The 23,386-nt window shown below is 27.8% G+C and overlaps 2 protein-coding genes across 8 annotated transcripts; one reads left to right on the top strand and one right to left on the bottom strand.

Moving 5' to 3' along the window:
* Positions 1-994: 994 nt before the first annotated feature.
* LOC107171634 (uncharacterized) lies at positions 995-6,638 on the bottom strand. 7 transcript variants are annotated; one of them, XM_089225270.1, is made up of 6 exons: positions 6,502-6,517; positions 6,304-6,400; positions 6,149-6,194; positions 5,914-6,045; positions 1,496-1,678; positions 995-1,395 (listed from the first exon to the last, which is right to left on the bottom strand). In XM_089225270.1, the coding sequence occupies exons 3-6, from the start codon at positions 6,180-6,182 to the stop codon at positions 1,295-1,297; spliced, it is 450 nt and encodes a 149-aa protein (XP_089081396.1). In that variant the 5' UTR covers positions 6,183-6,194; positions 6,304-6,400; positions 6,502-6,517; the 3' UTR covers positions 995-1,294. The 7 variants fall into 7 exon arrangements, with proteins under 7 accessions (XP_089081396.1, XP_089081395.1, XP_089081399.1 ...); XM_089225269.1 differs by having other exon boundaries at positions 6,149-6,304; positions 6,502-6,638; XM_089225273.1 differs by lacking the exon at positions 6,304-6,400 and having other exon boundaries at positions 6,501-6,629.
* A 219-nt stretch (positions 6,639-6,857) lies between these two features.
* Positions 6,858-22,669, top strand: Ubr1 (Ubr1 ubiquitin ligase). The gene is made up of 3 exons (XM_015508282.2): positions 6,858-7,385; positions 15,245-20,402; positions 21,217-22,669. The coding sequence occupies exons 2-3, from the start codon at positions 15,261-15,263 to the stop codon at positions 21,517-21,519; spliced, it is 5,445 nt and encodes a 1,814-aa protein (XP_015363768.2). The 5' UTR covers positions 6,858-7,385; positions 15,245-15,260; the 3' UTR covers positions 21,520-22,669.
* Positions 22,670-23,386: the final 717 nt, after the last annotated feature.

Here is a 23,386-nt window from a genome sequence, read left to right as displayed (position 1 = left end):
AATAAATTATTATTATTATTATTATTACTACAAACAAAATGTATAAAAAAATTTTCATTTATTTTTTAAATTAATTTCCCCCCCCCCCCCTAGAAAAATGTCTGGGGACGTCCATGCAAAACCCTGCTTATGTCTGCTCCTAATGAGTAGTTTATAACATGAGTTATAACTTTTAAGTATTAGTTATAAATTATAACTCATAAGTTCCTTATCCTAAATATTATTTTTATGTACTTAAATACCAGAAATATATTCTACTTCCGAAAATGAAATTATTAAAATTTTATGTTATGATTCAATAATTTACACAAGGATATATAATATTTAAAAATATGATTTTTTTAAAACATTGTTTTTTAATGACTTGAAACCTTGTAAAAGTTTCTAAAATTAATACTTTTTGATTAATAAGTGTCAATGTTAAATAAATTACCTCGTATAGGAAGGTTGCAAATTATTGCAAAATCCAAATTCTAATACCCACTTCTGTCAATTAATTGAGTCCTCTTATGTCTCTCTCACATTGACCTTTGATTAAAATACCTAATCTTTAACCAGAAAATGGAAGATTCAAGATAAGTAATGGAAACATTAAATAAATTATACCATGTTTGATATTTAATTATATTTTAATAAATATAAATGGTAAATAAAGGCCTTATAATTTTTAATCATATTGTATTATTGTAGTAAAATTAAGCTTTTTTTTCATAGTATTATACACGTGTATTGTGCATTTTCATAAATCCAATGAACAGACTAAAAAAAGAAGTGGTGTCGTTACTTTCTAGAATTACCAACTTAGAATATATAACCATTTTTAAATATATAAACAACTTCAACCTCTTATCAGTTAAAAAAAAAAAAAATAATAATAATTAATAAATAAATATGTAATATATAATTAATCATGCTAAGTGTTGTTAGTGAGTGCCTTCTTATACAACTTCTCACATCCTGTTTTATCTTACCTACCACATAAACTCAATGTGCATTAAATGTATAGATCGTTTATTTCTTATAAAATTAAAAAAAAAACATAATGAGTTTAAAAATTCTAAATATAATTATTAATTATACTCAAATATAGTTTCACAAAAAACATGGTTGAATGTTAACTTATAATACTAGGCAGCATAAATTTAAGTATATAAGAAATATGTGAATGAAAACATTTTTAGGGAAAGCATGGGGTAGGAGGTGGCTGAGCGGTCTTACATTCCAAAACAGGTGGAGTACATCAATTAATATTCTTAAAACTAAATAAATTAATAATCTTATATAAATGTGATGATTAGTAATAATCAGGAATTGGCGCACAAGCAATTTTTACAAATTCATCATAGTTAACTTTGCCATTTGGATGGACATTGGCTTCTCGAAAAATTTGTTCAACTAAAAAATAAAAACATTTACAGATAATTATTTTTTTTAAACGAGTTTTGGACATTTATATAATCAAGTCCATAATAATTTAATACAATGAATAATATACCTTCTTTGCTATTTAAATGTTCTCCCCAACCTTGCAATAAATGTTTGAGATGTTTACTATGTATAGTTCCACTGTGCTGACGATCATTAGCTTTGAAAGCTGCTAAAATTTCATTAGGTAATTTTTCTACACGACAATGATTGTGCATTACTTTCAGAAATTCTGGAAAATGTAATTTTCCATCTAAAAAAATGCATATGATTTAGTATGATAAATAAATATTGATTTATATTTATTATTCTCAGGCAGTTTTTAAAATAAATAAATACAATTTAATTCAATATTTACATTTAAACTATGCATGGAATGTTTTTAATGAATCATATAAAAATTATGTACTTATATAGAGGTATAGTCAGGTTTTTGTGTATGTGTGAGGGGGAGGAGACAATAGATAATCAATGAATTGACAATGAGACACAAATTAAAATTATATTTCCAGATTAAAATTTAATAAAATCAATGTTATTTGATCTTTACTTATTAGATTTATCAGTAATTTATTTATAAGTATTGAATAGTATAAATATAAATAAAATACAACATAACAATAGATAATTTGAAGATTTGAAGATTACAACCATTATACATTTGTAAAATAATAAAAACAGTACCTAATAAAATCAATGTTATTTAATCTTTACTTATTAGATTTATCAGTAATTTATTCATAAGTATTGAATAGTATAAATATAAATAAAATAAAACATAACAATAGATAATTTGAAGATTTGAAGATTACAACCATTATACATTTGTAAAATATTAAAAACAGTACCTAAATAATACTACTCAAATTAATAGACATTGGCGTACATTTGATCGTCCTATTTTATATACACTTACACACATCGAATTACCCCCTTTAGGTGTAAATAAAATGAATCGGTCAGTTTGGCCTGGGATGCTTAAGCACACATTGGATGTGAATTTATGGTACCACGATCCTACAGTAAGCTACTTCAGAGGTCATCACACCCGCATGTGTTGTCTCTGTCTTACAAGTGTGCAACATAACACATTTTACGCTCAGTAGATCACGTTTAGCTCTGTTAGTTTAATATTTAGAGTGAGTTAACCTCTTATAAAAACTAAAGGTTATATTATTGTATAGGGCATCTCATGAGCTTTTAATTATATTTAAATTTTAAAGCGAGTTATGAGTATTTTAAAATTATAAATTGTTTGTATATCTCAAAATAATCTTATATATGTACATCTTACAATAATCTTGGCTTTAATTTTTATAGAAGGTCAATTCACTCTAAATATGATCTGCTGAGCCTCTGAGCGTACAATTTAGTATGTTATGCATTTGTAAGACGTAGACAACACATGCAGGTGTGGCATCATCTAATCAAGTGACTAAAAATTTTAAATTTTTAGAAAAATAAAATAAATCAAAACTTTAATTTATTATATAGACAAATTAATAAGCGTTAATAAAGTAGAAATTTTATAAATGTTAACATAATCGCTATTCAGTGGCGTATTTTTTTTTTTTTTTGGGGGGGAGGGGGTGTCCACGGTGTCTGGACACCCCCCAAACCAAAAAAAAAATTTATCTTTAATTTTGATCAATTTTAAAGGGAATTTGACAAACAAAAATATGTGGTTCGTTTTGAACTATTTTAATATTATATAAAGTCCTAAACTAATTAGGAAAGAAAATAAATTTAGTTTTAAATAATGTACCTATTATCCTATTATATTTTTAATTATTTATAAAACTGTTATTCTTATAGCACCACTGGTATCGAATGTAACAAACAAAATATATAGTAATAATTATTAAATTATTGTGACCGATGATGATAAGTGATAACTATATAGGTACTAATGTTTAAATAATTATAATGTTATTATTATCCTATTACAGTATACATGCAATTTATATTTTTATCTTGCGGCTCCGTGCCTTCATGTGTTTGTGTTACTTATTATAGAAGAGATTAAATGGTTTGGCTATGTTATCGATTCACAGAAATTAACAAATTACTACTGATGATGTTTTGAAGGAATTGAGCTTAAAAAAAAGGCGACTTGAATTTATTATTTAAATTACTTTGTATAATAATTTTAAGTGTATTTATTATTTTCTATTTTAAAAATTATTATTATTTACTTTTATTTTTATTTTTAAATTTTAAAACTATGTTTACAGTAGGTATTTTATACATGTATGATTTAAATTACATAAAAATTACTACTTTTAATTAAATAAATAAAAAAATGTTTCATTACAATATTTGATGCAGGGGCGGATTGGGAGGTGAACGGCCCAGTATTCTACTGTCGGGGCCGGCACTACCCGTTTATACCATCCTCTATCAATAAGATATTTATAATACCTACATACTTTTTCGGGTATTTATTTATCAAATATATTAGGTGGTACTGCCGTACTGGATTGTGCATAAACACCAAAAAGATAACTTGTTTGCACACTACGAAATTATTTTTTGATTCGAAAGCTTCACTAATTTCTAAATCCATGTTTAGCACCTAATTATAGGCTAGAGTCATAACTAGAGACGAATTTTATGCATTTGCATGGTGATACTAAGTACAATAAGTACATGCACTTATAAAGTGGTTTGAAATGTCGGCGATTCAGACTTTATTGAATCCGTAGACCAATTTTAATTTTACTTATAAATGAATATTTGGTGTGTTGGTGCACTATAAACTTTGGGGTCTTTTTTAACAAAAAAATAAAATAAAATAAATAATAGGTACATATTAAACAATAAAAAGTTCAATCCATTTATTTAATTAAAATAGACATTTTAATAGTTATTACTTATTAAAAATATCTTTTATTTATGGAAGCAAAGTATGGAATGGAAGGGGCCCTGTGCTAGTGCACCGCCTACACATGCGTAAATCAGAGCCTGGATACAATGTTCATTATATTATTATAAACTACATAGTTCGACCACAGAATAGATTAAATCTATTCTGTGGTTCAACTACGAAATATTAACTTCTTAGTTATTACTGTATCATTTTAATAGCCGGCAACCGATAGTAGTAGGTAGTCTTAAACTGTTTGGTATTTAAAATTTAAAAATGCATTTATTATTAATATACTAATATTATCAATTGATGTTCATGAGCCTCTGCGACCCGGCGGCCCATATATTGAGTTGGCCTGGTGTGCTACGGCACACTAGCACACCTGGGCAGTCCGCCCTTGATTTGATGAGTATATTATGAACTTGGTGGTAGTAAATGTAAAACAGAGAAATATTGCAACCAATTAACAAATAAGTAGGTATATACCGATATTATCTAGACACCCCCCCCAAAAAACATACAAAATACGCTACTGTCGCTATTTAGTTTATTTAAGATAAGCAACTATACTGTAAAGTCTGTACAAGAATAGATTGCTTAAATAATGTTTTATGGACTTAAAAATTAAAAAAAAATTATCTTATGTAATTACTAACTATTAATTAATATATATATATATATATATATATATATATAGATTTTAAATTTAAATAAATAAGTCTCTGCGTCTATGGTCATTGGCATACAAGGAGTTTAAAATTAACAATTTTTAAGGATACAGTACTAACATAATACATGAACAAGAACAGATTTTAAACATTTATAAAGGTCTCCACACACTGCAGCTGAGGCGATTACCGCTGGAGGTGATAACGGCAAAATTCAGCCAGTCATAATTTACAGCCTCCGCCAAGACAAAAGAATTTTACCGCTATAACTGCAGTGTGTGGGGACTTTAAGATTGGTTTTAATTAAAAAGGTCATAATGTGAATTATGGTATCTGGATGGAGAGCTTCTGGTATGATATTTGAAATCCCAGCTTTTTATTTGTCTCAAATATCCACAGTATGCGATTTTATTTTTCCTTTAAAATGTTGGACATTATTTATTAGCCAATTTTAATATTAGAATAAAAAGTGAGATGATATAATCTCCTGTTTGATTGCTGCTTAATATTTTATTAAAACCTCGACTTAAACTAAAACGTGTATTCATTCAATATTGTTTTAATCGTGAATTTGTGAATTATTTGAAATGGAAGAAAATTAATATTTAGTACAGTTCAATAAACCATAATAATTTACAAATGATTGGTGAAATACTGGAATAAATTACTCAAGGAAACTGGTGGAACCTCTAAGTACTCTATCCTATGCACACCTATGCTGAGATGCTTAAAATAAGCCATTCAGTAATTTTTTTGTTTATTCAATTCAATGTCCAACATTAAATAAGTTATGTATAAATGATTTTTATAATTTATATAAAAATACATAAAAATATTAAATTATATCAATTTCTCCATAGGTAGAAAGTTAATATTTTCAAGTGTTAATTTAGAAATAATATTATTTATTTCTACTACTTTATTTTAATATAATTACCTATTTGCACTTACTGTTTTCTGAAAAGTATTCCTTTAATTCAGTTATTGTTGGACTCATTCCTAGAGATCGCATAATTACAGTTAGTTCATCTAGTTTATTAATCACACCTTCTCTAGCAAATAGATAAAAACATTCCCTAAATTCTGAAAAAAAAATATCATTATGTAAAATACATAATACACATATCAAGACATACCTACAAGTAACCATTTTCCTAATAGTATTTATAATTTAGTAATGTCTTACCATCAATATCTTCTTCCTTGAAGTGATGAGCCATTATTGAATTGTATTAAAATAAAACACAATTGATTGTTTTGCTGGTAAATCTTGTAATATTATTCCTCTGTCTTCCTAGTTATGTTATAAAATTAATAAATATAATTTTTGTAGATGTCTTACCTAATAACAATAAAACATATTTTGTAACAATATAAAATTTACATCACACGATAATAATATGGGTATATTGTATATTTTAAAAATTTAAACAAAAACCTAAAAGTATATGAAACAGAAGTTTGAAATATGCTTAATACCTACACAATCGTAATTGTAATTTGTCAATTGAATGAATTGATAGAAGTATATTATACTACCTATGTCCTATTTGATCTGTCAATAATAATTTAGGATTGTGTTTAATGAATATTCAATATAACTTAAATCTTAATATGTTGTCGTCACGAATTTCGATATTTTTATTTTTTAATCTTTACGTCGCGCGTAGATAAGAACAAAATGGTGGAAAGCATAAGGTATCCTTATAGTGGACACTGAACAAGAGAGCGCAGGTTCCCAGGTAACCTAATATTTATGTTCTTTGCCACCCGATAGATGTGGCGTAGTCGCGTAGACAATGTTCAATGATGATGTGCGGGGTATTCGGTCCTTTGTCTGGTGTCATTTTTATTTTTTTAAATCGCCATCATCCATATCTTTTCTTTCGCTGATAAAAATACAGCAACAGCAAAGTAATTTCCATTTAAATTACTTTGTGATAATACCTTATACTTTGTTACTGTCACTGTTATTATTAATAATATGTACCAATGTGTACAGTAGCAGGCTGTCGCTTTATGTACCCATTAAACCCAGTACGTCTACACTGCCCACTGCACGGTACACACTACAGTGAACTGTGAACTGTGAAGAGACGGCGCGACACTGCGACAGCTGTTCGCGATCGCGAGGATAGGTTTACTGCTATTTTTATCAAACGGCGAAAAAAAAAGTTAAACATAAAAGTGAAATCGCTTGAGAGACAACGCAAAAGTCTGTTTCCACCAACAGACGTCGACCAAACTACCAAAGCGACCCCCAGACGGCCGTCGTTCGATTTTGCGCGTCATAGTGTCGCACGACTAAGAACTGATCCTATCCACAGCAGGCTGCTTTTCCCGTTGTTGTTGTTGTTGTCGTTGTCGTTTTGTGTGAACCACTGAGGAGCTCATCTCATTAGCCATTACGTCGTCCGCAGACAGTGAGTATATTTTATTTATTATTTCGCAATCGTCCTGATGTGTATTTAATATTTTTCACCTATCTATTCCTGCAGTCGCTTCTGCATCGACTCCTCACCACCACTTTTCAGCAATTACTACCCCTCAATGACCCGGGTGCATACTCTGTAGCCGGTTGCTGTCTTCAGACGACCGAATATTTTGTACTCGGGTGACCCTTGAGTTTGCCATTTGTATACCCCTCTCCATCTTGAATTAATGATGGTAGTAAAATAGTCCAAACATAATTTCAATAAATTTACCCCGTGTAAAGTAAAACAAAGACTTAATTTTTTGCATGTGCTATACTATTACTATACTAATACTATTCAAAGTATGGGTTGCCTTGGCATATTGGCCTATATTGTTTTTGTTTTTATGCATTGAATTAGTACAATAAAGATGTCTCAAACACATATTTGATATGTTTATTAGGTACTACAATAGTGTTTAAATTTTAATGCTTATAAACATAAAAATTATATTAATGAGTCTGCATATTTATTGTCTTAGGAATTTTTGTTGACATCAAAAATAAACAATACAATAGATATTACGCTATATATTTTAAACTTATACTTGTAATGAAACTGATTAGGTACCTACCTATGATTTATATTAAGCCCCGTATTAAGTAAAATATATTACCTAATAAATGATTAGTTTAGGTCATAAAAGTATACTGATATTGAGCTTTTATTGTGATTTTAAAATAATGTGTAATATACTAATATTATTTAATATTATGCTATAAATCCCTAAACTATCATATTTTTGTTCATACAATTACCTATATAATGTAGACATTACTACCTAGATACCTAGATTTTTATTTATTCTGAAACAACTAAAAGGTCCTTGACTTGCTGTGTTACTAAATATCTTTGATTTATAAAAACTAATTAGTTATTTACTTAATTTTTTTAATTAATTTTTCATTATTGTCGTATGAAAATAAAAGTTAATTTACCTATAAGTTATAACCATACGATTTTAAAGTTTTATTTTTGTTTCAAAATGCTCTTAATAGGTATTCCACTTGTATTTTATATTATAATCATACATTCAGAAGCCCTGCTTTTTAAAAAATAATAAATCATCTATAATATAATTTTAAGACAACCCTTTATAGCTTATGTAAAAATAACAACTCGTTGTAATTAATTCCATTGACATTAATCTCTATTGAGATTTAGAGCCTTGTTCAGAGCATATTTCCTTATAGACGAAAATTGTTTGTATCTGTGCAAACAACTTTGTTACATACTTCAAATGTTCCAATCACAAGTGTTTATTTGGGCCTCTGCGATATTCCAGCTTTATATGACAGTCCCCAACTATTACAATACATGACAGAGCATCTAGAGCAGTGGTTTCTATTAAGTGGCCACTTAAACAAATTTAATGCGGTCCATACTAAAATTAAATTATACATTCTAAGATCCAAAATCCAATGTTAAAAAAATCATTTGTGTCATCCAAGAACTTTTCCTACAACACCTTTTCCGATCAAAATATCCTATCTCATTTTATTATTGTTATTATTATTTTTTTTACTATTCTTCACTAAATTCAGTAACAGTCTCGGTAACAGTTGTACATGTACATTGTTATATTTTTAATTATCAACAATAAAACTGTAAACATGAAGTACTATTTTTTAACAGTTTTTTAATAATGCTCTCTTATATATCCCTCCATCTATTGTGCTTATTGAAAAAATATTTTATACAAATCGTACAAATTAAAATAAATATGACAAAAAAAAAAGAGAGGCAAGTGATTTAAAAAAATAATATTTGGCCCTTTCTAAATTCTTTGTGAGGAACACTGATCTAGAGTATAGTTTGCAGTTACAGTGTTCACATAACTTCTGAATAAAGTATTGATAACTTCCTTGTTATTCAAGGTTAAATAGATTGATATAATATCGGGTATAATATAGAAAATAGCCAATGCAAAATCAATTCCTCAAAAGGTATATGAATATAGGTAATAATACATTGTTTTATCCAATCACCCATTAAGTGGATTACCTATCTATAATTGTTATTTATTGGTACATAAGTTACCTACTTTTGAAAAATCCAGATAAAAATCTAAACTGAATGTTTTATATTTTAAAATCGTAAATTTGGTGTCTATATTGTTATTAAAAAAAAATATATGTAATAATATTAATCATAGTTATGTATTAAACATGGTGAGTTATAAATAATAATAACTCAACTGATAGGTAAGTGTTAAAAATGAAAATGTTTAATTAAAGCAATTTCGCAAAAGGTCAACACTTTGCAATAATCGTACAGTAGAATATGTCTAGTAGGTTACTGAAATAATGTATGTGTTAAATTTGAATTCATTGGTATAAAATCGTTGTAAAAAAAAAAAAAAAATGATTCTAAGCTAAGAGAGTCTGCCAGCCTATATTATCAAGTATGTTTTTTTTTTTTTTTTTTTTGTAAGGAGAACCCGCGGCAACATAGGCCATTGGGTGTGGGGTGGTACGGTAGGGATTATTTTTGTATGTTTGTTTGTAGGTTTTTAATTGGGTAGGGTTGTAACACGTGTTTGTGTAAGTGTGGCAAGGATATGTTGCTAAAAATCCCGGGTGGTCACCCATCCGGGAGCTAGCAACTGCGGCCGGTACGTACGCTCAGTGTGTTTCCGCAGATTGAGCGTACGACACGACCGCGCCTCACCAAGCCACCAAGTATGTTTTATAATAATATTGTTATTAAATTTATTTATTTTGCTATTACAGTATCTAAGTTGAATTAATTTTTGCTGAAAACATTTAATTTAACATTTCTACTTTAACTTTCAAGAACTTATGAATGATGTTATTAAATTATAAAAAAACATAACTAATATCATTATTCTTCGTTTAAATTTCTAATTGAATCCTAATTTGAATTTAATATATCTATTTAAAAAAATTGTGCTATAAAATGTTTAGATCTTTTGTTTATTTTAAATATTTATGTGAAACCTTATTTTAAATAATCATTGGTTAATTATAGCATTGTTTTTCTGCAAAATAAAATAAAATGAATACAAATACAATTTGAACAATTCACAATTTTGAACTGCCAAATAAAATGCTAATTCTCCTGATTGATGATTTTAATCAACATTTTAATTTAAAATGCTTATAAAAAAATTATGCCTTTCTATGTTAGATTTTTGAACTAATATAAAAAAAAAAAACATTTAAAGAACCTTATATTAAATTTTTAATCTTAGATTTAAAGAAAATTTTTTTTTTTGATAATTAAAGAAATAAATTTAAAATTTAAAATGATTATAAATTGCTCAAAAAAAGTTAACACATTTGAAAATGATACCGTGTATAGAAAATAGTATTATAACATTTAGTGAACATTTCAAATAATTATGGTTATTATTTTTAGAATTATAATAAAATATTTCAATGAAAAATCCGACAAATATCCAATTCGATAAATATTTTAACTAAAAACGTTCATAAAAAATTAATTGACATTCCATTTTCCTTTTATCTTTTGTTAGAGGTATGAAAATTTAAGAAAAATCTTATAATGAATTATAAAATCTTCAATATGAATTGAATTTTTTTTATAAATTTCTAATTCAAAATAATTTACAAATGTTTGTGATTTTGTTTAAATTTTAACTTAAGAAGCTCGCGATAAATGATGCTGAACTTATAATTAATTTTTTTAATTCCTACCAACAAACTTATGAGGAATTTTTTATGAAATTTTCAAGTTTTTTCTTGAGCATTTAGAAATAGTTAAAAATAATTACTAAAAAACTTATTATCAACATTTTATTAAGCCTTATAATAAGTCAAATTAGCTTAAAAAATGTTTTAGAAATTACTAACATAAATATTCAATGGAAATTTAATGTATCTACCTATGAATATTTTGTTGCTGATCTAGGTGATTCCCACCACAAAGGTTTAGTTGACACTTGCCATTTACAACCTCATTAATACACTTGAATTTTATTTATGTGCATTATTATATTTATTTTTTGAACCATCACCACAAAACTAATATCAATTTTGTAAAAAACATTCAGTTTATTCTTAATTTATTTTTCTGATCTTTTTTATATCTAATAGGAAATTTCAATGTTGACCCTCAAACGTACCAACTAGATTTATTTTCTAACTAGAAAAGTTACTGATGTGAAAAATTTAAAGATTTTTTCGATTACTTAATTGTGTATATTGACAAACATATTTAAGAAAACACACATCATTGTGTAATCAATACATTCATAATTCATTATACATATGGCTTCACTCAGAATTTAAAATTGTTTAATTATTGTTTTTTTAGGCGTCAGAAAATTTAGCAGATAATTTATATTTTTATCTAATATATTTTTTTTTCTTGTTTACAGAATATTTACTAAATTAATCTCTTTATATATATATATATATATATATATATATATATATATATATATATATATAAACACTATACAGAGTGAGTCATGATGTTAGCCAATTTAGCTTATATAGAAAAACACCAAAACCCACACTTTTTGTGGGTATGTCATATGTTTATGCATCATCACGATTGGCACAACTACAGCTTAAAATATTTTTATTATACATTACTCTGAGTCATTTTTTTAAATATTTTTATTGCTTGATGATATTATTAATATTTTTTAATTTTTTTAAAAGTTTAATACAATTTAAACTTATTGTATTTGTATTTACTTTAAATTGTCTGCATTAATGATCGATCAACAATATTACATTTTTTACCTACCATCTATCACTAATTCAAAGTTAATCTACTGAAACACCAATCTGTTTGACAAAAATTTGTAATATTTTTTTCGTTATAGATGCTTGCAACCCCTTTATAGGTACTTGATTTTCAGGAACTTGTACCGGGGCCATTCCAATATGTGATCTACCAATAAATGGCTGGTCCAAGGTGGGATCTACCAAATAAATGTTTTTAAAATAGTAATGTTCTTTCTATAATGTTGTTTGTTATATTTATATTGAAAAAGTATGTTTTAAATCTAATAAAAAATCACCAAATATTTTAGTTTTTATCATGTGATATGACTGTAACCATTTTTTTAAAGTTCGTGGTTCCGTTCGTGGTCTAGTAGAGGAAATGTACCATTGACTTTTATATCATATTTGGACTTAAATTGTCAGTATGATTTACAGTTTGATGAATAAATCCATGGTCTTTCAAAGAATTATATGCTTATCACTGATCATAGGAGGATAGGCCTACCGGGCAACCAGGCATTTCCCGGTGGGCCCCCCCCCCCTTCGTATTTCGGTAATGGGGCCTTTTAATATCATATATTATTAAATTTTTTTTCATTTGGTGGCCCCTTTTTAAAATTATCGGGTAGGCCAAAAATGGCCTATCCGCCCATGCCACTGATCAATGTGAATCATTGTACTAATTTATACTTCTCTTTCTATCATTGGTAAGAGAATTTGTCCATCTATGTTTTCTACAGTGCAAATTGGCATTCAGTTTTGTTGTTATTATTACAACACAAACCAAATATCCATGGTCCCTGTATTCTATTTCCATAATTTTATTGATTTTTTCCACCAACGTTTCATTTTTATTATTTAAAGTTTCATCACTATCTTCATTATGTGTTGTGGTGATAATTACCAAGTTGTAAATGACTGTAATTATATTTTTGTTTTTTTTAAAAGAGGGATTCATCTATCTTTATGATGTGACCAAGACCTCCCATATTTTGTCTTTTTGAAAACTGATCAATAGCCAAGTCACGGTACAGATTGTTCTAGTCAGTTTCAATAGATTTACTCCTACCTGTCCATAAAACAGCATTATGTACTGATATCATATACACTCAGTTCCAGATAAGTTCTATTATTTCTCTTAAAGCTAAATTACTATGACATTAACCATTGGGTCTATGTAACTAAAGTATGGATTTTCTGCCTAATTAAATGTATTGGATGTCTTTTTTAGTATATCTTGTAGTCATATTATTTTTAAAAGTACCCTCCGAACGTCTTTTTTCCTGGTTCATGTTGTTTCACGTAATTGTCCATGACATTTGGTGCAATCAATTTTATTTTTTGAACAAAACAAACAATTGTTCCTTAAAAAGTTTTTACTTTTTACATATTCAACACATTTTACTTCATCAATAATTATACTTCTGTATAAATGTTCCTTTATTGTAAAAGAATTCATTTAAGATTGGTACAGGACATTCGTAACATTAAATCATAACATACTCGTGAAAGAAAAATGGAAACAATTCACAAACAAATAAATTCTAAATGGTAACTGAATATCTGAATTACATTTAAAAAATACAATACACTCGTAAAATTTATGTCATATGGACAATTATGTAGGTATAGCACTATAGCATAAAATATAGCTATCTGTTATTAGCAGATTACATGTGACACCTAAATCACTTTATTGTTGTTGCCCATTTATAAGTAAATCACACATTGTACTGGGCGGGCTCCTTGTACCGTATTTCACCTATACCACAATCTTCTATTCTGTAGTAAAGATTTTACTCATTTTAGTAGAAATTGATTTTCATGATTTCAAAAAGTTTATATGTATTACTTTTTCAACTTCTATAGGTATCTAAGAATAGCTCCCATTTCATTTTTTCATAGCTTAAAAAAAAATAAAAAGTTTTTATCTAAATGGTTGCCATTGGTCATTTTGATAAATCAATAGTAATTACTAACATTTTCAAATCATCCAAGCCCCCATGTCTACTTAGCTCATTACCAAATAAATAAACATATTATTTTTAGTACATAAGTATTCAACTCTAAAATTACCCACACAAATTTTAATTCTAATAGATTAAAATTCTCAATAAAAAAACACCAGCTGAATAATTTAAAAAATGAAATATTATATGTATAGTTATCAAAATTATTTCTTTTTATTTTACTGTTATACTATTCTTAGAATAGACTATTTGTGGGCTTTGTAGTAGGCCATTCTAGTGAAATATTCAAATACTTACAATATAAATTCACTATAAATATAAATAAATATAATGTTCTGTCAAAAATTGTCAAAATATTTTGACTTTTTTTGAGGTATTTATAGACAACTGAAATTTTCAATTTTTCTGAAATTTTTTTTCGAAGTGTCGATAAAATTTGTTCGGCCCAATCAAAATACTTGAAAATGTAATACAAAGTTTCTCATAAGTTATTCTTATAGTGATTAAAAAATTATAAGAATACATAGGCACAATTTTTTTTATTAGCATTTGAAGTTCAAATATTGACAAAATTTCGTCAAAACCATGAATATTTGCAAATTATTTTGAAGTTGAAAAATCATAAAAACTTTTGTGTTCATAACTAAGGATTGAAAATACAACACTAAGTTTTCCATAAGTTTTTCTTCAAGTAGTTATAGAGAAAACTCGAAGCGTAATTATAGGAAAAATGTTTTGAGTTTTAATTTTTTATGAAATCCGGTATATGTATATTTATGATAATCTAAGGTATTATGAATTATGATAACTACATGCAATGTTTTTGGAAAAATTGATTAATCATGCCTTATGCAAACTGCGTCCTAATTGAAAAATAAAATATTTGTTTCAAAATAGAATATATGACAATATTTAAATATAATATATCCTAGACTGACAAATCATCTCTGTTCAGAATCGTTTTTCGTATACAATGATACCTATCATTGCATTCAAATCCAACCTACCCTAGTCAGAGGTCCACCCCACCACCTAATATACAGCAGAACGACATCCACTTATCCACTTTTTAAAAAAAATCAAATATCCTTACGTAATTTTTGTGATTTTGTTTTAGGTAACTTCATGACACAATGAGTGATTTAGACACTCCAATGGAAGTGGATGAAAGCAATGATTCCAAAGAAATTGATCAAAATCTTGACATTGTTAAAGAATGGTCAAAAAAATTTGAGGATAACACCTTAACTGAATTAGATTTTCGAAACTATTGGAAAACATGTGTGCCAATTGTTTTGAAACCAGAAATCCAAGGAAGTTCTTTAGAATGGTCATTTAATGAACAGAAAGCAGAAAAAGCTTTACTCTATACACTTGAAGAATTTATTTGTAATGGAAATAGTAATGAAGTATTACATGGCCTAACGAAACAAAACTTCCCACCTTCAGTATGTGGTCGAGTATTCAAAATGGGTGAGCCAACATATAATTGCCGAGAATGTGGAATGGATAGTACATGTGTATTATGTGTTGATTGTTTTAAACGATCTCCGCATAAAAATCACAAGTATAAAATGGGAACATCTTATGGGGGTGGATGTTGTGACTGTGGTGATATAGAAGCTTGGAAACAAGATGCTTACTGTCAAACTCATAAACTAGGTTTAGAGAAAAAACACGTGAACTTAAATTTTTTAACAAGTGACATGGAGAAACGTGCTCATTTAATTTTTGAAGTTGTGCTTAATTATGCTCGTACATTACTTACTTTAGAACACCCTCCTATGTTACCCGCTGAGTTAGATTCTGATGAGATGTTAAATGATTTATATAGTATATATAATAATCAGGAAGATCGATTTTGTACAGTTCTTTATAATGACGAGACACATACATTTGATCAAGTTATAACAACTCTTACTAGATTCATTAAATGCCCGCAGCGAGAATCCATTGATTATGTTACATCTATTGACAGAGAAGGTAGAGCAGTTGTGAAATTTGCTGGTTTTGTGCAATGTAAAGATCTTAAAGAAGAAATTGAAAAGTTTACATCACGTCATGGAGGTAAACCTTTGAAAACAGTCGTAGTTCATTCTCATGTTATTGCCCATCAAATATATGCACTAAGATTGTTGACATGGATGCAGAATTTATTAGGATATTCAGAACGTTTAAGATCTGTATTTTCAAATGTTGTACTAGCATCTACACCATCAGAAGGTTGCATTATAGAAAGCATATTACGAAAAGACACTGTTTTATGGAAGTCAGCAAGACTACACTGGCATAAACTTTTCATTGCTGGTATGTTCATAGAATATGAGAATAAAAAAGAATTTGCTAAGGTGTTTACAAAAAATTATGGTGCAATAATGAAGGATTTCATTAATGACGATCATGATTATTCATATTCTATTGCTTCATTGGGTGTACAAATATTTACCGTACCTACTTTGGCTAACTATTTAATGGCCCATCATGATGTTTTATATCAACTTTTAAATACATTTTTATCAGAGTGTTCACATAAAGTAAACAAACAAGGAAAGTTGGAGTTTGAACGAAATACATCAACTTTGCCATTCAAAAGAGCACAACATGTTCTTGGAGATATTCGTTATCTTTTAGGTTGTGAACCTGATGCTTGGAATCCTGAATTAAGAGTGTCATTTTGTCATGCTGTTTCATTGGTCCTCAAGATACTTAATTATATGCAAAATATGGATACTGTTACCAGGCAAGTAGGTCAACACATGGAGTATGAACCAGAATGGGAAACAGCATTCAACTTGCATATTAAATTGAGGCCGTTAATAACCAAAATTCTGTTATGGTGTGGATCAGATAGCATAGTTTTAAAAAAAGTGTATAGGATGACTTTAAAAAAAATTTGGGAAAACTCAATTTTAGATCCTCAAAGACCACCTGTAGTAAGAGAATTAATTAACTACAAAGTCACTTGTATTGATTATGATGTATCAATTGAACCTGTATCTATACATCTTCCATTATCTAGATTTCTTGCTGGACTACATTTATATCTAGATCATTATGGCCTAAGTTTTGAACATTCTGAGTTACAGACTGCAAAACAGTCTCCTGAACAAATTATTGAACCAGTTCTCCGTGCTCTCGTTTTAATATCACAAGTACATGCAGGAATGTGGAGACGCAATGGATATTCTCTATTAAATCAAATTTATTTGTATCATAATTCAAAATGTCGTGTAGAAATGTTGGATAAGGATATTGTTTTACTTCAAATGGGAGCATCTTTAATTGATAGTAATGAGTTTTTAATTCATGTGTTAAATAAGTTTAATTTATTAAAGTGGGCACAACCCAATTATGAACTGAACTTATTAAATGGATCAGAAGATGAATCTATACGCCAAACGATTAGTTTAGTTGAAGAATTTCTTGGTCTTATAATCACTATAGTTGGTGAAAGATATACACCTGGTGTTGGAAAAGTGACCTTTAAAGATTGTATAAGAAAAGAAGTAATTCAGCAGTTATGCGTAGAACCTATGCCTCACTCAGAACTAAATAAGACACTTTTAAACCTTATTGAAGATGAAGAGTGTTTAGAAAAAGTTATACATGACGTTGCAGACTTTAAAAAAACTAGAGGTAAAGGTGTTTATGAATTGAAGCCAATTTTTTACGATGACTATAATGTATTTTTTTATCATTATTCGCGAGAAGAAATGTCTAAATCTGAAGAAGAACAAAGAAAACGGAGAAAAGCAGCTGGTGAATTAGATTGTTGTCCTCCACCCAGTTTACCACTATTTAGTAATGCTTTCGCAAAGATTGCTAATTTATTGCAATGTGATATAATGTTTTACATTATGAGATTGATATTAGATAGAACTGTAAATTTGAGAAGTAGAAGTTTTTCTGAATCTCAGCTTCATAAAGTTCTTCATCTTATTGGTTATGCTCTTCATGAGGAAGAAAAACAAAAAAGTGCATCATTTAAATTTACGGAACGTTCTGAATCTTATGGTATAGAAGTTGCGTTAGAAGGGCTTAAGCGTTGTGCTAGAGTAGAGGCTTATAAAGACTTGGCCTTATGGACACTAAACAAGTTTAAACAAGTATCTGCTCCAAGAAGAAGATGTGTACCAATTGAAATAATAGAGAAAGAAGTTGAACATATGGAAGTTGTGACAAATGTAGATCCAGAATTTGAAAAACAAAAAAGAGCTAAATTAGCTGCTGAAAGAAGAGCTACTGTTATGGCTCAGATGGCTCAAATGCAGAGCAATTTTATGAAAGATAATGCTACTTTATTTGATAACACACCTACTTATTCAGAATCTACTAGTATGGATATCCTAGAAAATATTGTTGAACTTTCAGTTGCTTTAGGTCCAAATCAAACTTCATCTAGTGTTTTCGACAATAAATATACATGCATTTTGTGCCAGGAAGAACAACTGGTAACCCATGATAGCCAAGCAATGGTTTTAGCTACATTTGTACAAAAATCGTCCATTCTTTGTCAAGTAAGAAGTAGTTCAGAAAATGTTAATGATAACTTTTCTGACCCATACTATATACCAGCAAACTTTGGTCCCTCTCCTCATATTTCTACATGTGGACATGTTATGCATGTTGCCTGTTGGCAAAGACATTTTGATATGATTCTTGCTAAAGAAAATAGAAGACCTTATCGATTAAGACATTCATTGAGTTTTGACGTGCATAAAAATGAATATTTATGTCCACTTTGTGAAGGACTTAGTAATACTGTTATGCCATTGTTACCACCTATTTCGAGTTTTACTGAGTCAGAAAACATGAAAACTTTTGAAAATTTAACATTTGAAAATTGGTTAGAAGGATTAAATATGGCGCTAAAACAAAGTAAGGTTGCCAAGCCAAAAACTCTTGAAGTATCACAATCACAATCATCTATTGTTCAACAATCGACAAGTCCAGAACCTGAACGACAACGTCCTAGCAGAAGAGATGTTTCATTACAGTTACAAGCTGCTAATAATTTGGCTCAGGTAATTGTCATACGAGATAATATTGAAATACCCCAAGATGAAGATGATGACGAGGAAGAAGTTTTACCACCATCAAACCAATTTTCCATAGGAACTAATGATTTTATTATGCAAATACTAATGTTTGACAAATCTTCCCCAAAAGCTGTACCTAAAGTATCTGTTTATAAAAACAGCAATCTTTCAACTAGCTTGGTTGATACAATATTAAAATTTGCTCATACTACTTATTCAAAAGCTACTGGTTTCAATAATCCACATCCAGATAATAACCAAATCCCATTAATGACATGGAAAGCATGTGCATACACAATACATTCAAATGAAGTGATTCTTCGCTATAAAAACAAACCATTACTTGGTGAATTATCTTCTCGACAAAAAGATTGTCTAGAAGCGTTGGTTCGGGTTTCAGGTATTCTCAGTTCAACTTGGAAAAAGGAACACGAAATCAATTTACATGCACTTCGCCTTTTATCCTTAGCAATAGATAATGGTGGAAATAACTCTATTGGAATACTTGATTGGGATGCTTTTGGAATGTTAGTTTCATTGACTATGACTCTTCCAAGCTTGTACTATACTGAAGTACCCGGCCCAGCACCAAAAGGAACTATGCTAGATTTCCATACTCTACTTTTAATGTTCATTTCGAATTTAGTACAAATTATATTAACCATTGATATCAAAGAAGATTATGAGGAAATGCTTGAAATGGACCCAGAAGAAGCAGAAAACACATTTTGTTTAACTAACTTAGTTTACAAACTTCGCGGTATTAATATTAAAAACACTGTAGCTGTTTGGAATTCAATAGAAAATTGTTCCATACCGTTTTTGCGGTGTTGTACTCTGTTTTATCATTTCCTTACGGGTGTTCCAGCATCTGGTGTCTTAACAGAAGTGAATGGAGATACATATCATAATATGTGTTGTTATTTGGGATTACCTACTACATGTAAGGAAATATTAGATAAACCATATGTTGAGGCGTTGATAAATAAATGGTCTGAAAATGAAAAGTTGATCAAAATCAAACAAGGTGAAAAAATACCATTTAAAGATTGGACGCATATCAATGAATTAGTGCAGCTACCAGATGATTATAGTGAATTAATCAACACTGTATCAATGTTCACTTGTCCAAACAGTGATCATGAAGATTCAAGAAATCCAACTATGTGTTTGGTGTGTGGAACAATGCTATGCTCTCAAAGTTACTGTTGTCAAACTGAAGTCAAACGTGTTACTGTAAGTAATGGATTATTTATTCATCTAAAATTTATATCTAGTCCCATTTAAGGTTTTGAAGCTAAATTTAAAATATAGCCAAATTAAAGAATAATGATCACTCTTCATTTCAGTTTAACATTGTCTACAGGTTTTGTTTATTGACATTTAACTTGATAAATTTTCATTTGAATTGGTATCTCACTTTGATAAACTCACATATTTTCCATATTATGTCTTACTTAATCAGCACTGTTGATTATTATACTAATACTTTATGTCTTAACAAATATATATTTAAATTATTTATTGCAATTTAAGATAAAATTAAGTGTTAGAATAATAGAACGGGTAAAGCATAATTTAAACTATGTGCCTTTCCATTTTAATTTTCTCTTTACTGTAATGACAGTTTATTTCAATTTTGTATATAAATTTAAAATTTTAATGGTAATAACTGGAAAATTAAAAAATTTAGCTCTGTAATATTTTATGTTATTAAATGTCCACCAATTAAACAATAAAACAAAAAAATTGCAAACATGCTTATTTTTTTAAATTTTGTTTTTAGATATATTGTTTTATTTTATCTATCATAATTTATAATCACCGCTAATATGTTATAAGTGTACTTATAATAAATTATTGTGTAGCATTCAATAATAATCTTACCTTTATTAATTATTATAATACGTTATGTCAATAAAATTATGTAATGACATATTTTGTAATACTCAAAAACAGTGTAAATAACTTATGCATATAAATTATTTGTTCCTTAATTATGTCTACATTTTTTTTAGTCATAAAATAACAAAATTATTGTTTTTTTTAGGTGGGAGCATGTTCTGGCCATGCTTACACATGTGGATGTGGAGTTGGAATTTTCTTACGTGTACGCGAGTGTGAAGTTTTATTGCTAGCCACTTTAAATAAAGGAAGTTTTATATTGCCACCGTATTTAGACGAGTACGGTGAAACTGACCAAGGTCTAAAACGTGGAAACCCATTATATCTTTGTAAAGAACAATATCGCAAATTACAAATACTTTGGCTGAGCCATGGACTACATGAAGACATATCTAGGTATTTAGATTCAACACAAAATCTAATACCTATTACTTGGCAACACATGTAAATGGATGTATGATTTTTTGCCCTTGCCTATCTGAAAGAGATTATGTTAATATATTCTTTCATAAATAATTGGTGTTTAAATTTGTTTTATTTCTAAAACTAAAAGTGATAGGACTGTGTATGAATATAATAAAATACGTAATATTGTATACATATACTTTAAGTCATAATGATTATATTGTACCTATTGCAAATACTATACATAAATCCATAATATTATATTGATATTTAAAAATATATGGATGCTATTTACATTTCAAATTAAATGATTAAATTATAAAAACTATACATGTTATATTTTAATCTAATTATTTTTAAGTTACTGTAGTATTGTTCAATAGATTATAATGATTGCTACAGTTGTAATCAGTAATTAGGTGATTTATATTTAGGTTTTTTGTTTGATTCAAAAATAACACAAACCAATAGTTTTTAATATTTTATAATGTAGCTTAACATTAGAATAATTATTTTAACTAACTATTTTGAATTAAATTTTCTGTACAAAGTATATTTTTAAATATCAATAAAACAAATTAACTTACGACTTTGTGTTGTATACGCGCTATAAATTCAATACTTACTAAATTGTATTTTTTAATTCTATTTTATGAAATAGCAAAATTAGGCTAATATATAAAATTGCTTTTATGTACTCTAACCATATTAGGAAGAAACTTGTGACCAGTTTTAATAGGGTATAGGTTAGATGACATTTGTTTGTCCACACAACTGAGTCAACCATTTGTGCACCTGCTGTGGTGCCCCTGCGAATAGTTCAGCAGCTGAAGTTCCTTCTAAATGTGAATGGAGTATGATTGTATTATGTATTTATTATTGTTGAGTTAGATTGATAACTTATGTGTAACTTACCAATTTTTGATATTAGATGATTGTACTATTGAAATACTATTTGTTATAATTATAAAATATTTTAATAGAATATACATAATATTTGATCCTATCTATATTTTAAAACAATTAATGTCAATGTAATTATCAAAAACTTTTAATTTATAAGTAAATTTATGTTAACAATTTATAAGTGATGGCATATTATAAGTGATAGCTTGTATTATATTGGTACATTATTAACAATTAAATATTTTTAGAACGTTATATTTGATTAAAAAATTGATAAAGATTTCAAAGATTTTGATTATTTTATTTGGGTTGTAGATTTCTCACAAGTCACATTTCTCATAATATAGGTTTTGCTGCAATATAAATGCACAGTTAAAAATATGGATTAATTGTTAACTTATAGCACTAAAAATTAATATATAATATTATTGTGAATAGTATGAAAATTAAAATGTATTAAATTAAAATCCCAAACTGTATAGTAGGTATAAACTAGAAACTGGCTAGTCTCAATTTTGGAAGACATATTGAATTTTCTATCAATAATATTATGTAATAATGATTAATAAATAAGATAGAAATATTAAAACACTCACATTTCAAATTAAATGATCAATCAATGCCAAAAATAGAATTTATTTTTTATTTTTTCTGTAAATGTAAATTATAAAAATATTTACAATAAAACCTCAATAATTCTCAGAACTGCAACCAGTGTATATGAACGCTTTGTTATTTCAATTTTGTCTTACAAATATCATAAACAAATGTTCCTATGTTTTTCATGATTATATATTTCTATAAATAGTATATAATGTAATTTGTATATAATAATTAATAATAATAATAAATTAAATACATAATAATTTATAATATATGTATAATTAGGTACCTATATGTATTTTTAAAAAATTAATTTTTTTTATCAATTCCAGTATCTGAAATAGGTATGGTCTCAGTTTGGATAATCAATGTTTTGCTGTTTTTGAATGTAGTTAAATAAT

The sequence above is a fragment of the Diuraphis noxia genome, unplaced genomic scaffold (genome assembly GCF_037042655.1).
Source record: "Diuraphis noxia isolate RWA-SAM2 unplaced genomic scaffold, SU_Dnox_SAM2 contig0004, whole genome shotgun sequence".
In the NCBI taxonomy this organism is placed as follows: Eukaryota; Metazoa; Arthropoda; class Insecta; order Hemiptera; family Aphididae; genus Diuraphis; species Diuraphis noxia.
The sequence above is the reverse complement of the archived record's forward strand: the minus strand, read 5'-3'. Positions and strand labels throughout refer to the sequence as shown.

Bases quoted from the DNA above. Each gene is read 5' to 3' on its own strand.
- LOC107171634 (XM_089225269.1), bottom strand. From the start codon at position 6,182: ATGGCTCATCACTTCAAGGAAGAAGATATTGATG. The intron at 6,046-6,148 runs GTAAGACATTAC...TTTTTTTTTCAG, and splicing joins CAAGGAAGAAGATATTGATG to AATTTAGGGAATGTTTTTAT. The intron at 1,396-1,495 runs GTATATTATTCA...TTTATTTTTTAG, and splicing joins ACATTTAAATAGCAAAGAAG to TTGAACAAATTTTTCGAGAA.
- Ubr1 (XM_015508282.2), top strand. From the start codon at position 15,261: ATGAGTGATTTAGACACTCCAATGGAAGTGGATGAAAGCAATGATTCC. The intron at 20,403-21,216 runs GTAAGTAATGGA...TGTTTTTTTTAG, and splicing joins CTGAAGTCAAACGTGTTACT to GTGGGAGCATGTTCTGGCCA.